At 38.6% G+C, this 15,060-nt stretch overlaps 2 protein-coding genes and 1 pseudogene across 2 annotated transcripts; all 3 read left to right on the forward strand.

Moving 5' to 3' along the window:
• Window positions 1-3,724: 3,724 nt before the first annotated feature.
• Window positions 3,725-5,659, forward strand: LOC113161868 (CMRF35-like molecule 8). Its single transcript, XM_026359681.1, has 4 exons — window positions 3,725-3,890; window positions 4,634-4,954; window positions 5,331-5,438; window positions 5,559-5,659. Exons 2-4 carry the CDS (start codon window positions 4,690-4,692, stop codon window positions 5,657-5,659), a joined length of 474 nt encoding a protein of 157 aa, XP_026215466.1. The 5' UTR covers window positions 3,725-3,890; window positions 4,634-4,689.
• A 4,629-nt stretch (window positions 5,660-10,288) lies between these two features.
• On the forward strand, window positions 10,289-12,662 carry LOC113161869 (annotated as a pseudogene).
• A 717-nt stretch (window positions 12,663-13,379) lies between these two features.
• LOC113161870 (CMRF35-like molecule 3) lies at window positions 13,380-14,876 on the forward strand. Its single transcript, XM_026359683.1, has 4 exons — window positions 13,380-13,398; window positions 13,594-13,917; window positions 14,367-14,463; window positions 14,870-14,876. Coding segments are annotated over exons 1-4 (429 nt in total). The 5' UTR covers window positions 13,380-13,397.
• The last annotated feature ends 184 nt before the right edge of the window (window positions 14,877-15,060 follow it).

A 15,060-nucleotide genomic window follows, 5' to 3' on the forward strand; every position in this document is an offset into this window, starting at 1 on the left:
AAAACTTTTAACTGTTCTTTGGGAATCAGATTGAAAATTCATTCACCATTCAACATAATCTTGCCTAAGGGAAATGATGCACCTCAGATCTGGGATCCTAGTTTTCTTCTTATTGGCTCACAAACCTTGGGTCTGTCTAAATAAGCATAATATGGTCACGTTAAGATATTAATTAAGTAAATTCAAGTGGCATTTAAGTAGATGAAGTGGTAACTGTGTCATTGAAATTATACTAATATATACGAATGAACACAGAATAAATACAAGATGCTGTATACATTTTAAAATGCAGTTACCATTACACTCATGTACTAGTTACCATCTCAGTATAGATATTAGGTTGTAGCGCCCCTTGGTGGCAGAAATGTGAACACTTGATGACTGAACTACTTTGACAATATACCAACTAAAAGCTGACGGAGCTGATCATCTTTCACGTCCTAGAGATAAACATTATATTTATTAACTATAGTCTAAGTGGATTCAAATGAAGGTGAGTTTGTTTTCTTTCTACCACCTCCGTCAATTTAACTGATTTGAGAAGATGAGAATAAATTACTGTTATAATTTCTCTGTTTCACACATACAGTAAAGATCAGAAATCAGGAAGTGAGTTTGTTAGAAGAGATGCATCTCTAAACAAAGCTCTGGTGATCAAAGTGCAAAGTAAGACAGTTCAACATTTACATGGCACGCTGACAGTTAGGGGTGGAACATTTCTATGTTAGTATAACTTATTTTGTAGTTTCTCTCTGCTGAAGATGTGGTGCCTTCAAATTCTGCTCTTCATCGTCTTCAGTAAGTTCTTTGAATTGAAAAACAAGTACATTTATTTATATTTCTGCATTATAGAATAATAGCACCTCGATTTTGGTTTTGGGCATGTCACTATGTTACTTTAATACAGGTTATATAAAACATCATTCAGTCCATTGATGGGGTTTTACACACATCACATCAGTTTTCAGGTATTTCTTTACAGTTCATATTGTCTTCTCTCTCTCTCTAGTTTATCTCTGTTATGTGACCGGTGAAGCAGAGATTATCCAAGTGTTTGGATATGAAGGAAAAGAAGCTAAAGTTTCCTGTTCTTATGATGAAGGATACGAGTCTTATGAGAAGTACTTGTGCAGAAACGACTGTGGCAGTGATGATATTCTGATCACAACGACAGAAGCACATAACAGATACTCCATCAGTGATGACAAACACAAACGGGTTTTCACAGCCACCATCTCTAATCTTAATCAAAACGATGCTGGGAAATACTGGTGTGGGGTGACGAGGAGTGGAAAGGATTACTACCCTGCTGAAGTCGAACTGAAGGTGGAGAAAGGTAATTAGAAATAATTTTCATCACTTTGTGATGTCAATATCCTCATTGTCACGTGTCATATTTAACAAGGTGTGGAAAAAATATCTATATTGAAGTCAGTCTGAATATAGTCAGAGGTAAATAAACTCCATGCCAAATTTCAATATTGTTGTAAAGTAAAATTCATTATTTTGTTAATCAACACCACTTTATTGTTACGGACAGCCAAAGGAACGAGGGAGAACAAGTACAAAACAAAGGTTATTTCTTAACAAGAGGGCAGGGGACACAGGGAACTAACAAACACTAACAAAATATCAACTTAGACCCGAAAACATGGCGGATAAGTACAAACAAAAACCATAACCTGACATACAAAGTAACAACTGAAAACACTGTGGTAACACAGGCAAAAATATGAACTAGTAATCCAACTAAAACATACAAAGTACCAACTAATCAAAGCACAAAAACCTGAACTAGAAACTAACAAGCTATCACAAACAAGACAAGGCAGACACACTAAAAGGAACACAAACAAACTCATGAATGAGAAATACATAGTAACAAACAAAAATCACTGCGGAAAGCAGGCTAAACGCGAACAAACATACAAAACAAACAAGACAAAGTAACAACGAAAAATACACTGCAAAAGGCAGGCAACTACAAATTCACAAATGAAACCAAGGTCCATAAAAATGAAGTGCAGTCCAGGGTAAAACAAACAGAGAGTCCAGAGTTGTACAAAATGATTGAGTGACAAAGACCAACAAGTGGAGTAGATCCATGTGAGATGTAACAAACCAGCAAAAAACAGAGGACTGAGGGGTGGTTATAAAGCAGAGGAACTAACAGGTGAAACAAGTCAGTCATTAGTCTGGTGAGTGGAGAGGGCGAAGGGAGGAATTGTAACACTTCGTTTGATTTGTACTGGTTGACCTTATAATTTATTATAAATATGGGAATAATAAATTAAATGATCTACAATCTTAGGTATTTGTAATAAGACACATCTTTGTTAAATATACTTCTATGTAAAGACATGGTCTCCTCCACTACACTTATACAACAAATGTATTTACTTTGTAGATTCATATTGTACAAACTCCCTCTGTAGAGAAATTAGGATTTTTTTTTCTACATAACAATAAAACATTTTTCATTTATTTATTAAAGAGAAAACTTTTTGTGTTTTCACTGATCTACAATTTGTCTTTTGTTGGGACTGAGGCCGGTCAAGTACAGACTCTCTGTATATGTGGAGCCACTCTGTTGTAGCTCTGTTGACTTTTTCATCTTTAGCTGACAACAGTCTGGATGGTCTTGTTCTTTGAACTTGTTTCAGAATAGAGTTGATGTATTGCTTTATCCTTACACGGTAGAGTATCAGGTTGGCTGTATGTGACTGTTTTCAACATTATATCATGATGGTTCTGTCACACGCACAACGAGGCGAGGACCTAAAAGCACAACCTAGGCAGGCTGGAGCAGTGAACAGCGTTTAATCACAGATTGCAGTAAGACATCAAATACACAGGCAGGCAGATGCCACAAAACTAAAGACAAAAGCTAGAAACTAAAGACGGCTGCATAACAAGCAGGAGAGTCCTAAAACTATCATAAATGCAATAACCAATTAAGTAATTCTGAGCAGACTGGGAGACGGGAGAGGTCTCCTCAGCAGAGACAACGGACTAACAGGGAGGCAGTGGAGTGGAGTGGGATTTGTAGTGATGGGGTGGAGATAACAAGACGCAGGTGAACCAGATGAGGGTTGATGTGCTGTGATGAGACGGAGTCAGGAACATGCAGGAGAAAGGTAGTATCTGAAAAGTAAGGGGACCATAAATGAAAGTGCATACATAAAGGAAATGTGCAAAAACGATGACAGGTTCTTTATACAACAGCAACTGAGACGTTAACGCAGGTCGAGCACATTCATTAGTGGCATCTGCCCTTTAAATACAGAGACTTCTCCTCTGATCCTTCCAGCCCCTGAATTATTTCACTATAGAATGAACTGTAGTGAAAGATCTAATATTTTTTTAATGTTACATTTAAAAAATATTCTTTTTGAGCTCATGAACAATTTCCGTATCCACTGATACGGATGTAATTTTGCCTGCAGATAGTGACAGTTTCTAAACTAATGCTTTTGTATTTTACAAAAATGTCATGAATATTAAAATTGTTACTTTAACACAACAATAAATACTAAATAACACCGTCTGTTTCTTACACTTTCTGACAGACACCTGCTGTGACAGTTTCACCAAAGTCCAAAGTTATGAGGGAGGTTCAGTGTCCATCAGTTGTCCATATGAGTCTCAGGACCAGAACAACATGAAGTACATCTGCAGAGGAAACCAGCCGTCCTCATGTGTGCAGCAGGCACTAATCACCTCTAACAACAGACGAAACACACAGTTCAGTCTGACTGATGACAAGGAGTCAAGAAAATTCACAGTGACCATTACCAGTTTGAGACAAAAGGATTCTGGATCGTACCTTTGTGGAGTAAAGAGAAACACAGGACTGGATGTTTTCTCTGCTGTTGATCTGGAGGTCAGAGGTGAGAGGTCACAGTTTAAAGCAGAAAAAAGAACTAAAAGATGACGGACAACAACAAACATTTTACATTTGCATGATTTGTCAAAATATGTCAAATATTTAAAGTAAAGATTAAACATAATATAAATGAATTTCAGTCAATGTTAACAGATTTCTAAATACATTTTGCTCAGATTTGTTACTGGGAGACTCAAGTGTTTCATTTTTCTGTAAATTTGTTTCTCTTAAGTACTTTTAATATTATTATTTTAGAAAACACCTGCTGTGACAGTTCCACCAAAGTCCAAAGTTATGAGGGAGGTTCAGTGTCCATCAGTTGTCCATATGAGTCTCAGGACCAGAACAACATGAAGTACATCTGCAGAGGAAACCAGCCGTCCTCATGTCTGCAGCAGGCACTAATCACCTCTAACAACAGACAAAACACACAGTTCAGTCTGACTGATCACAAGGAGTCAAGAAAATTCACAGTGACCATTACCAGTTTGACCCAAAAGGATTCTGGGTCGTACCTTTGTGGAGTAAAGAGAAACACAGGACTGGATGTTGTCTCTGCTGTTGATCTGGAGGTCAGAGGTGAGAAGTCACAGATCTACCTCATCACATACTGAGTTGGGTCACTGTTGTTTCACATCAATAGAAATGCACATAAAGTAAATGTAGTTTTTGTTTGTTCATCACTAAACTTTGAAAGCTGATGTGTTATTAGGTCATTTGGCTCAAAGCCTCTTTTCTGTCTCACAGAGTGGTGCTGTGTGAAGTCCAACAAACTGGGCGGCACTGTGGGACGTCCACTAACTATGCAGTGTCCCTATCCACCACAACATGGGACAAACAGGAAGTTCCTCTGTAAGGGAGACCACCACAGAAACTGTACAGACATGGTGACCAGTCAAAACAGCTCAGGACAGACTGACGTCAGGTTCACTCTGCTAGATGATGTTTCTTCCAGTTCTTTCTCAGTGACCATCACAGAGCTGAAAGCAGGTGATGCTGGGACATACTGGTGTGGTTCAGACTCACAGTGGACTTTTGGAAACTACACCAAGATTCAACTGTCACTAGGTAAAAGAGCAACACAGTTACAATGCAGCTGATTATATGAGGGAGCAGTACGACCAGCTGACCTACAAACAATGCACGTAGTGGGTATGGTCACAGTGTGGGGATCCAGTATGTATTCAGGAAGTAGTCCAGGAAATGAGTGTAAATGATCATATCGTCCACCTGAGTAACAAAACTGATCCTGTGTGTATATGTGATAAACTAGCAGCTGTATTAAAACACACATTAATGAAGACAGTGATGCTACATTTCTCATATGTGGTGTTACTTCTGCTGCTGTGTTTGAATAATAGAACAAATGTCATCAGATAAATGAGTAACATGCTGCTACTCTGAGTTATCAGGAAGGATATTTATACATTTTTCTTTTTTTCAGATGTGGTGGTCTTTAACCCTGTGGTTTTCATTGTACCGGCTGCACTGATGTTCATAACGATATTTGTCCTGGTTGTAATTTATAAATACAAATGTCACAAAGTGCAAGGTATGTTTTACATACAGTACAAATGTATGCACACAAACAGAAACATGAACACATACACACAGGCAATGCACATACATGTGAATGCAAACAAACTGAACATTTGTACTGTGCTGTTTTCAGGAACTGCAGCCAGAGAGAACAGAACAACCACCAGAGCCACAGATGAAGAAGAAGCTGATGTAAGAAAACCAAAGTCAAAAACACTGCTAGTGGACACATAAGATTGAAATTTTCATTACAATCTACACTGATCAGCTGCAGCATTAAATCCACCTGGTGATTTTCAGCATGGAAAAATTTAATGCTGCCATGATTGACAGGTGTCACAATGTACAGTGCATCACAGCTGTCTGTGTGTGGAGCTGCATAGCTATAGACTGGTCAGACTGTCCATGGTGACCATCATTAAAGCCACCAGATGGATTTAATGTGAACAAGTTAAACTGGTGGAAATATTATAAACATATTAAGCCTCATATGTATTTTGTGTTCAGTGGTAATTAGTGATTGTTAGTATGTTAAACTAAGATGGTGAAGATATTAAACATCTTTAGTATATTAGCATTGTCACTGTGAGCATTTTACCATGAAGATGTTAGCATAAGCTAAAAGCATGGCTTTAGACTTTGATCTGGATAATGAACAGTTTCACTGGACTTCACAGTAATCTGACCTGCGTTTTACAGGACGTCTTCCTCTGAAACACATAAATGAAACGACTAGTTCACTGATTTTCTTTATTCTTTTTTAGATTCATGAAAATGATGACGTTGTATTGTACTCAAAGAAAAGGACGTCCAACCAGCAGAGCACCTGCAACCAGCACGACGAAACAGTCCAGCAGAACGAGATGTATGAAAACCTCAGCACAAAAGAAGATATTTACTGTATTGAAGTTTACAGTCGTGTCTGTAAGAGATGAACAATGTCTACAAATGTTGTGTTGTTGGGTTACATTTGTTCTTTCTTTTTCAATAAGAGATGATCAACACATAGTTCACTGTAAGAACCACTGTGGTTCAATTTCTTTGATCTCTTTGTTTATATCTGTCTTTATGTGTTCAGATGGTTGGTTCAGGTGTTGAATCAACAACAGGACATTTTAAAGAAATATTTACTTTAAAATCGTTTCATTATCAATCTATTTTATTACAGAATAACTGTGAATTATCAGAGAAGCTGATTTTAGTCTCAACTAGATGATTAAGTGACTAAAATGATTTTAATGTGGAATATTAAGTTGTATGGAGTTCAAACCACAAACACACCATCTCCTGTGTGGCTTTTTAATAAAAAACAAAAGTAACTGGAAACCGAGTCCATTCTGTATCCAACCTCACAGGATATGAGTATTTTTCGCTGTCAGCACAAACAGCAGCTTTAATGCTGCTGGAAAAGTTAACAAATCTCTGTCTGCTATTGTCTGTTTTCCAGACAAGGAACAGTTCATCTTCATAATGAAAGAGTTCAGCATTTGCATGGCACACTGACACAAGTTGTGGGTGGAACATTTCTATGTTATTTAATTTTATATAATTAGTTTTGTAGTTTCTCTTTTCTCACAAAAGCATTAAGATGTGGTGCCTTCAAATTCTGCTGTTCATCCTCTTCAGTATGTTCTTTGAATTAAACAAAGATCTTTAGTTGTATTTATGCAAACACAAGCATTGTATAGAATAATAGTACACTGAGATTGAAAAATAAAATACATATAGTGTGTGTGTCTTCATAAACCTAAAATAAAAAAACAAACAAACATCAGTTTTCATCTGTTCTACATTGGTTTTGTTTTGTAGTTAGTAGTTCTGAAGTGTGTGTAGGTTACTCTTACTTGCACATACAGGGATATTTGACTCTTGCAGAGTTACACCCAAAGGGTACTCTGTACACTTGTGTCATGCAAAGTCTGTTGCGTTGTAAAACATGGTCAATAGTTGACAGAGACACACTGTGTCAGTCACTCTCTGCTGGATTTCATGGAGTCAGATGGCATTATTTTGAAGCACCATCTGTTTCAGAAGGGTCAAGTTAATGACCTGCATCAAGCAAAAAAAAAAAGAAGATGAAACTACTAAAGTTTGGTTAAGAACTGTCCAGTGCATTAAGAAAAACTGGAAGGATAGTGGGCAACCACCATCTTTGAGGAGGAAATGTGGTCAGTAATAAAATCTTGAATGATTGTGATCACTTAAACATAAACAAAACAGTGGAACTCACAGCTATGTTTAATAGTGAAAGTAAGAGCAATTCTACACGCACAATGTGCGAAGGAAACTCAAGGGATTGGAACTAACCAGTTGTGTAGCCTTAAGAAAACCAAATAAAGGCTTCAATTTGCTAGGGAGTATAAAGATTGGATTTGAGCAATGGGAGAAGGTCATGTGGTCTGATGAGTCCAGATTTACCCTGTTCCAGAGTGATGGGAGCATCAGGGTAAGAAGAGAAGAGGGTGAAGTGGTGCACCCATCAGGCCTAGTGCCTACTGTACAAGCCTGTGGGGGAGGTGCTATGATCTGGGGTTGCTGCAGTCGGTCAGGTCCAGGTTCAGCAACATTATGTGTCCAAACAATGAGGTCTGCTGACTACTTGCTGCAGTATTAAATCCACCTGGTGATTTTCAGCATGGAAAATGAAATCTGCCATGATTGACAGGTGTCAGAACGTGCAGTGCATCACAGCTGGCTGTGTGTGGAGCTGCATAGACTGGTCAGACTGTCCATGGTGACCAGCATTAAAGCTATATGAGGGGAAGAATAATGCACCAATTATCATGTCATGGTGATGTCATTAGAGAACAACTCTGGAATAGAATAGAAAGGTCTGCTGGAACATATGGTACTATGAGGTCTTTAAGAAATAATGGAGCTTGACTATTAGGTGCTCTATATGTGAGTGTTTTAAACTGAGCAGCTAACATAGGAGAAATATGATCTCTCTTGGTATTTCTAGTCAGAACTCTGGCTGCAGCATTTTGGATTAACTGGGGGCTTTTTAAGCAGTTATTGGGACATGCTATCAGTAGTAAATTACAATAGTCTAGCCTGGAAGTAACAAATGCATGGACTAGTTTGTCAGCATAACTTTGGTAAGTGATGGTTCTAATTTTAGCAATATTCCTCAGGTGAAAAAAGGCGGGGACGGGGTTTGAACCAGGAACGCTACCCAGGCTGATTCTCTACCCATTAAGCCACCAGGCCACGTTATCATCTACATAGCAATAGAAATGTATAGTGTTTCCTTATAACATTGCCTGAGGGAGACATGAGTAAAGTAAAAAGAATCGGTCCAAGCACAGAACCCTCTGGAACTCTGTAACTAACTTTGATGTGCATGGAAGACTCATCATTAACATGTACAAACTCAAATCTATCTGATAGATATGATTTAAACCACTCTAGTGCTGTTCCTTTAACCCCAATGACATGTTCCAGTTTGTGTAATAAAATGTTGTGATCTATAGTGTTGAATGCAGCACTAAGATCTAACAAAATGAGAATAGAGAGAAGTCGTCTGATACTAAGAGAAGATCATTAGTGACCTTTACCAGTGCTGTTTCTGTACTATGATGTACTCTAAATCCTGACTGGAAATCTTCATACAAGTTATTCCTATGCAGGTGGTCACATAATTGCTTTTCATGGATTTTAGAGATAAAGGGCAGATTAGAAATTGGTCCATAATTGGCTAAAACCTAAAAACTTCCCCCCCTGTCCCTTCCCCTCTTTTCCGAAGCACTGCGGGAAGAGTACCTAGACCTGCATGGCGCAGCAGCATATCCGTTTAACTGCATCCTCCTGGCGCCCCCAGCCGGCTCTCCAGACTCTCCAGGCACCCGGCCTCCTGCTGCCACCTCCGGGTCGTCCACCCGGGGCTCTCCTGTCCTCCCGTCTGGTGTCCCTTGTTACTTTGTTCCCCGCCACGTTCGTAGTTTTATGTTACTTTGTCATTGTGTTTTCTGCCTGCTTTTGTAGTGTCTGTTGACACCCCCCTGTTTTGTGTAGTTTTCTATGAATAGATCCTGTTTCTCGTTCATACCTGCCTCGTCCCTTCCCGCACTTGTGACACCCTGAGTCCAGAGTAGGCATTTTAAGTAAAGGTTTGACTACAGCAACCTTAAAAACCTGTCGTACATAGACTATTAGTAAAGAGAGATTAATCTGATCTAATATGGACGTGCTGATCAAAGCATAGACATCTTTGAGCAGTCGAGTTAGGATGGGATCTAAGAGACATTTTGATGGTTTTGATACAATCATTTTTATTTTCAATCCAGAATGACCTACGGGGAAGAAGCAGTCCAAATAGCAGTGAGGTCTGACAGATGTCGTTTGCAGGGAGGATCTGATCAATTCTTTCTCTAATAGTTATGAGTTCTTTTATTTCATTTAAGAAATTCATAAAGTCATGCTGGTGAGAGTTATTAGACACTGTGCTCAATAGAGCTATGACTTTTGTCAGCCTGGCTACACTAACATGATGGTTTACATTTGTTCTAGTCACAGTTTACAAATGTTAAGTGAAAGGTTTGTATCACACACACAAAATGCACGAGCAGTCAAACACACTTAACTGTGACTCAGTGTGTTGTGCTGCATGTGTGTCTCCAGGACCTGAAGTCAGTGTGAACAGAAACATAACAAAGACTGAGGAAACTGAAGAAATGAGAAAGGTGAATATCAAACTCTGGATCACACAAACTGAAAAACAGACTGTGGTCATACAACCTCCTCTGTGTACCTGTGCTGTTTCATTCATTTAAACAATTCTTTCTCTTTAGATTCATGTTCATTCAGAAGCTTTATCTGGTTCAGAGCTGGGTTTGTATGAGCAGCGGAGCACCGATCATAAGAATGATAAAGAACCTGAATATGACCGTAGTGTGTAGTCTCAGGGCAACAGAAGACATGCACACACACATACACCCCCGCTGTTCACCGTAACACATCTCTGTTCGGGATCTTTAGCATCTTTAAGACTTCACTGTGGTTTTATCACTATGAGCAGACTCTTACTTTTTTTTTCTTTTTTTGATAGTTGAGAGTAAGAAAAATGCAAACAGCAAACAGACCATGATGTCATGGTGTCATCCACAAATGTGTGGCCACACACATGTGTGGTTTGCATTTTTCTTACTCTCTGTCCTATCAACTATCAAGAAAAGAAAAAAAAGGTGAAAATATAATCTAGTGTACATAAATATACAATATACATGTTCAATATTAGCCCACTGAATCAATCATTTTACTTTTTGTCCCCAAATGATCACGATCTTCATTAGAATCAAGACGTTTGCTCGACTTATCTTTCACATCAGGCAGTTTAACAGAGTTTGACACGACATCTGATCGACAACCTGAGCTGTACCATAGTTATTTTCAGAACATCTCTGATCTTGACCACTTCCTATAAAACACATGGGCTGATACATCAAACATAGATCACACCTCTAGTTGATGTGTCATAAGGAGCTCTCTGCTGCTGTTGTTTAACTGTTAAAGTAAATGTTATATTAGACATTTGATCAGTCTATCATTGTAATGAATTAACATTAACTTGTATCCAGCAGTTTAAATTCAGTGAATGTGAACATAATATCTGAGACGTATCTATCACAATATCCTCCAAGAGGCCACAACCGACCACCAAGAGGCTCAAAGTATCCAGAGAGAGTCCAGAACTCTGTACCAGGACACAGAGGAAGCCACTTTTAAGACCCAGGCTGAGGGAACACGTCTTCTGGGAGAAAGACCACAAGACATCCACTACTGGAAGTCTGAGCTGCAGCGGCACATCGGCCATCTTCTGACCGACACCGAGACACTGCTGGCACTGAAGACGCGGCTGGAGAAGGCGCTGGATGCCACAGAGACTCCGTACGCCATCACCACAGATAATCTGAACTGCAGGACAAGAAGACTGGGACCAGACTCTGTCTGCTTAAGTTGTTTTGTTTAAATTATAGATTTAAATTTCCATTTTTGATGAGAAAATATGAAATAAACACATTAAACTGGTGTAATAATAATAATAATAATAATAATAATGAACAATTACCTGCAGTCTTTACAACAACAGTTAAATTGTGTGCTCACAGTCATTTTCTCTGGATCAAGTGTCTCATACTGAGTTCAGTGTAACAGTAAAGCAGCTCCAGCAGAGAGCTCAGTGGGACTGTGTTTTACAGGAAGTGGACCTGATCAGGAGCGTCCAGGACCTTCTGAAGAAAACTAAAGCTCAGGTTGTCACTCAGATCAAGTGAGTGTCTCTTTACAGAAACGTACATTTCCTGACATGTACGTCATTCATAAAATGTCCTTTAGACGTCTGAATTGACCAGGCTGTAATAAAGTATCTATCTATCTTTGATGTGTGTGTCAGGTTGAACAGAGAGGCCAAGCACATGTTAGAGTTGGACTGGTCTGATAAGTACCAGGCCTACAGCTTTGATGACCACTGTGGGAGACACAGTAACAGGAGTCCAGACACAAAGCACCACCCAGGCTCAGCTGCCATGCAGGACCAGTGAGTGTGAGCTATGAGTCTGTGAATCTGCAATTACACAATGATACAGTAACACTCTGTGTCTTCTGGTTTGATGCAGAGTGTGTAACCGCTCGTCGTGGATGAATTGAGGATTCAGCCAGGACAACCTGAACAAGGCCCTGCAGGAGGAACAGGCCACCAACAGTCTCAGGTCAGAGTGCTGCAGAGTAATGATGATGAAGATCAGTGTGATGGGAGCTCAAAGCTTCACTGTGGTAAATGATTTCAAGTTTTCAGTGAACTTAATTAAGCTGTTTGTGTGTCAGACTGCTGGTGGAGCAGGTGCTGCACGACACCGCTGAGGATCTGAGAGTCCAGTGCTCCAAGGTGGACCAAGCCTTCAGCCAGCGCTGTGTGGAGCTGGTACAGGCCAAGACTCAGCTGGAGATTAAGCTTACAAAGGTGCACAGAGACACAGACAGACAGTCAGACAGACAGACAGGGTGATTTATTGATGGGTTAATTAATGGTATTAATTGTGTGACCATGTGTGTACAGACCTTGAAGCAGATCGGGGTCCAGGAGAGGAATTTTGTGGTTCTACAGAAGGCCATCAACAACAAAGAGGCTCCACTGAGAGTAGCTCAGTCCAGACTTTTGCCTTGTTCTCTCAGACCCAAAATGGAGCTCTGCAGGGATGAACCCCAGCTTTACTTGTATTTCACTTCCTCAGATGACTAAAAACTAACAGTCAGTGTCAGAGCTTTAATTTTTACTGAGCTTTCTTCAGATAAATGCAGAAGTGAATGCATCTGTAAATGATGCTGATGATGAGTTTTAATGAAAATCCACTATATTGCAAAAGTATTCGCTCACCCGCCGTGACTCACATATGAACTTCACCAAGTTACTTTATGAGGCATACAAATGGGTTTCTGGCACTACAAGTAGTAACTGTGTCATTGAGATGAACATTATATCAATAACTTACTAATGTAAACATATATACAGAGAGAACAAATACAAGACACTGTATGGACTTTATAATGTAGTTACTATTACACTCATCTACTATTCAACATACCAACCAAAAGCTAACATCATCTTTCACGTTCTGCAGTGATAAATATTACATTTATTAACTATAGTCTAAGTGAATTCAAATGAAGGTGAGTTTGTTTTCTTTGTACCACCTCAGTCAGTTTAACTGATATGAGAATAAGAAAATGAATTACTGTTATAATTTCTCAGTTTCACACATAGAGATCAGAAATCAGGAAGTGAGTTTGTCAGAATAGATGCTTAAGTAAAAAAAAACTGATCAAAGTGCACTAGTGAAAAAGTTCAACACATGACACGTTGACACAAGTTGTGGGTGGAACATTTCTATGTTAGTGTAACTTATTTTGTAGTTTCTCTTTGCTCAAACAAAAGATGAAGATGTGGTGCCTTCAAATTCTGCTGTTCATCCTCTTCAGTAAGTTTTTTGAATTTATTTACAAATTCAGAATTAATTTTTTTTTAATCCTAACCCTTTAATTTATTTATAGCATTTATTTGTATTTATGCAAACACGAGCATTGTATAGAATAATATCTCCTTGATATTGGTTTTGGTATGTGTCTTCCTCTCTCTCCTTTTTTTTTAAGTTCACTTTTTTTTTTTTTTGTAGTGACCGATGCAGCAGAGATTATCGATGTGTTTGGATATGAAGGAAAAGAAGCTAATGTTTCCTGCTCTTACGATGAGGGCTACGAGTCTTATGAGAAGTATTTGTGCAGAAATGACTGTGGCAGTAATGATGATGTTCTGATCACAACAACACAAGGAGATAAAAACAGATACTCAATCAGTGATGACACAAACAAACGGGTTTTCACAGCCACCATCTCTAATCTTAATCAAAACGATGCTGGGAAATACTGGTGTGGGGTGACGAAAAGTGGAATCCTAAAAGATTTCTACCCTGCTGAATTCGAAGTGAAGGTGGAGAAAGGTAATTAGAAATTCTTATATCTTATTAAAAAAAATATCTATGATGAAGTTAGTTTTTAGTGTTTTCACTGATCTACTCAAATTATCTTTTGTAAACATGAATCAGTTTTAAAAAGTTGGGAGTGAGGCCGGTCAATTACAGACTTTTTCATCTTTAGCTGACAAAAGTCAGGATGGTCTTGTTCTTTGAACTTGTTTCTAAATAAAGTTAATGTACGGCTTCATCCTTGTACAGTAGAGTTTCAGTTTGGCTGTATGTAGCGGTATTCAACATTATAGCATGAGAGTTCTTTAAACAACAGCAACTGAGACGTTAACGCATATCGTCTGAGCACTTTTTAACAAATACTTCCGTATGTTACAATGATGAATATTAAAATGATATATTTTAATTATTTATTCAAGTATAAATAATAAATATTATTGTCTGTCTGTTTCACTCTCTGGCAGACACCTGCTGTGACAATTCCAGCAAAGTCCAAAGTTATGAGGGAGGTTCAGTGTCCATCAGTTGTCCATATGAGTCTCAGGACCAGAACAACATGAAGTACATCTGCAGAGGAAACCAGCCGTCCTCATGTCTGCAGCAGGCACTAATCACCTCTAACAACAGACAAAACACACAGTTCAGTCTGACTGATGACAAGGTTTCAAGAAAATTCACAGTGACCATTACCAGTTTGACCCAAAAGGATTCTGGGTCGTACCTTTGTGGAGTAAAGAGAAACACAGGACTGGATGTTTTCTCTGCTGTTGCTCTGGAGGTCAGAGGTGAGAGGTCACAGTTTAAAGCAGACAACAGGACTAAAAGATGACTGACAAAAACAACAATTTTACATTTGCATAAGTTTTCAAAATATTAAAATATTTAAAGTAAATATTAAACATAACATACAAGAATTTCTATCAATGTTAACAGATTTCTAAATAATTTTGCTCATATTTGTTACTAGGTCCTGAACTAGATTCAAGTTTTTCTGTAAATTTGTGTCTCTTAAGTACTTTTATTAATATTATTTTGTTAGAAAACACCTGCTGCAGAAGTTCCATCAAAGTCCAAAGTTATGAGGGAGGTTCAGTGTCCATCAGTTGTCCATATGAGTCTCAGGACCAGAACAACATGAAGTACATCTGCAGAGGAAAC

The sequence above is a fragment of the Anabas testudineus genome, chromosome 1 (assembly GCF_900324465.2).
Source record: "Anabas testudineus chromosome 1, fAnaTes1.2, whole genome shotgun sequence".
Lineage (NCBI taxonomy): Eukaryota > Metazoa > Chordata > Actinopteri > Anabantiformes > Anabantidae > Anabas > Anabas testudineus.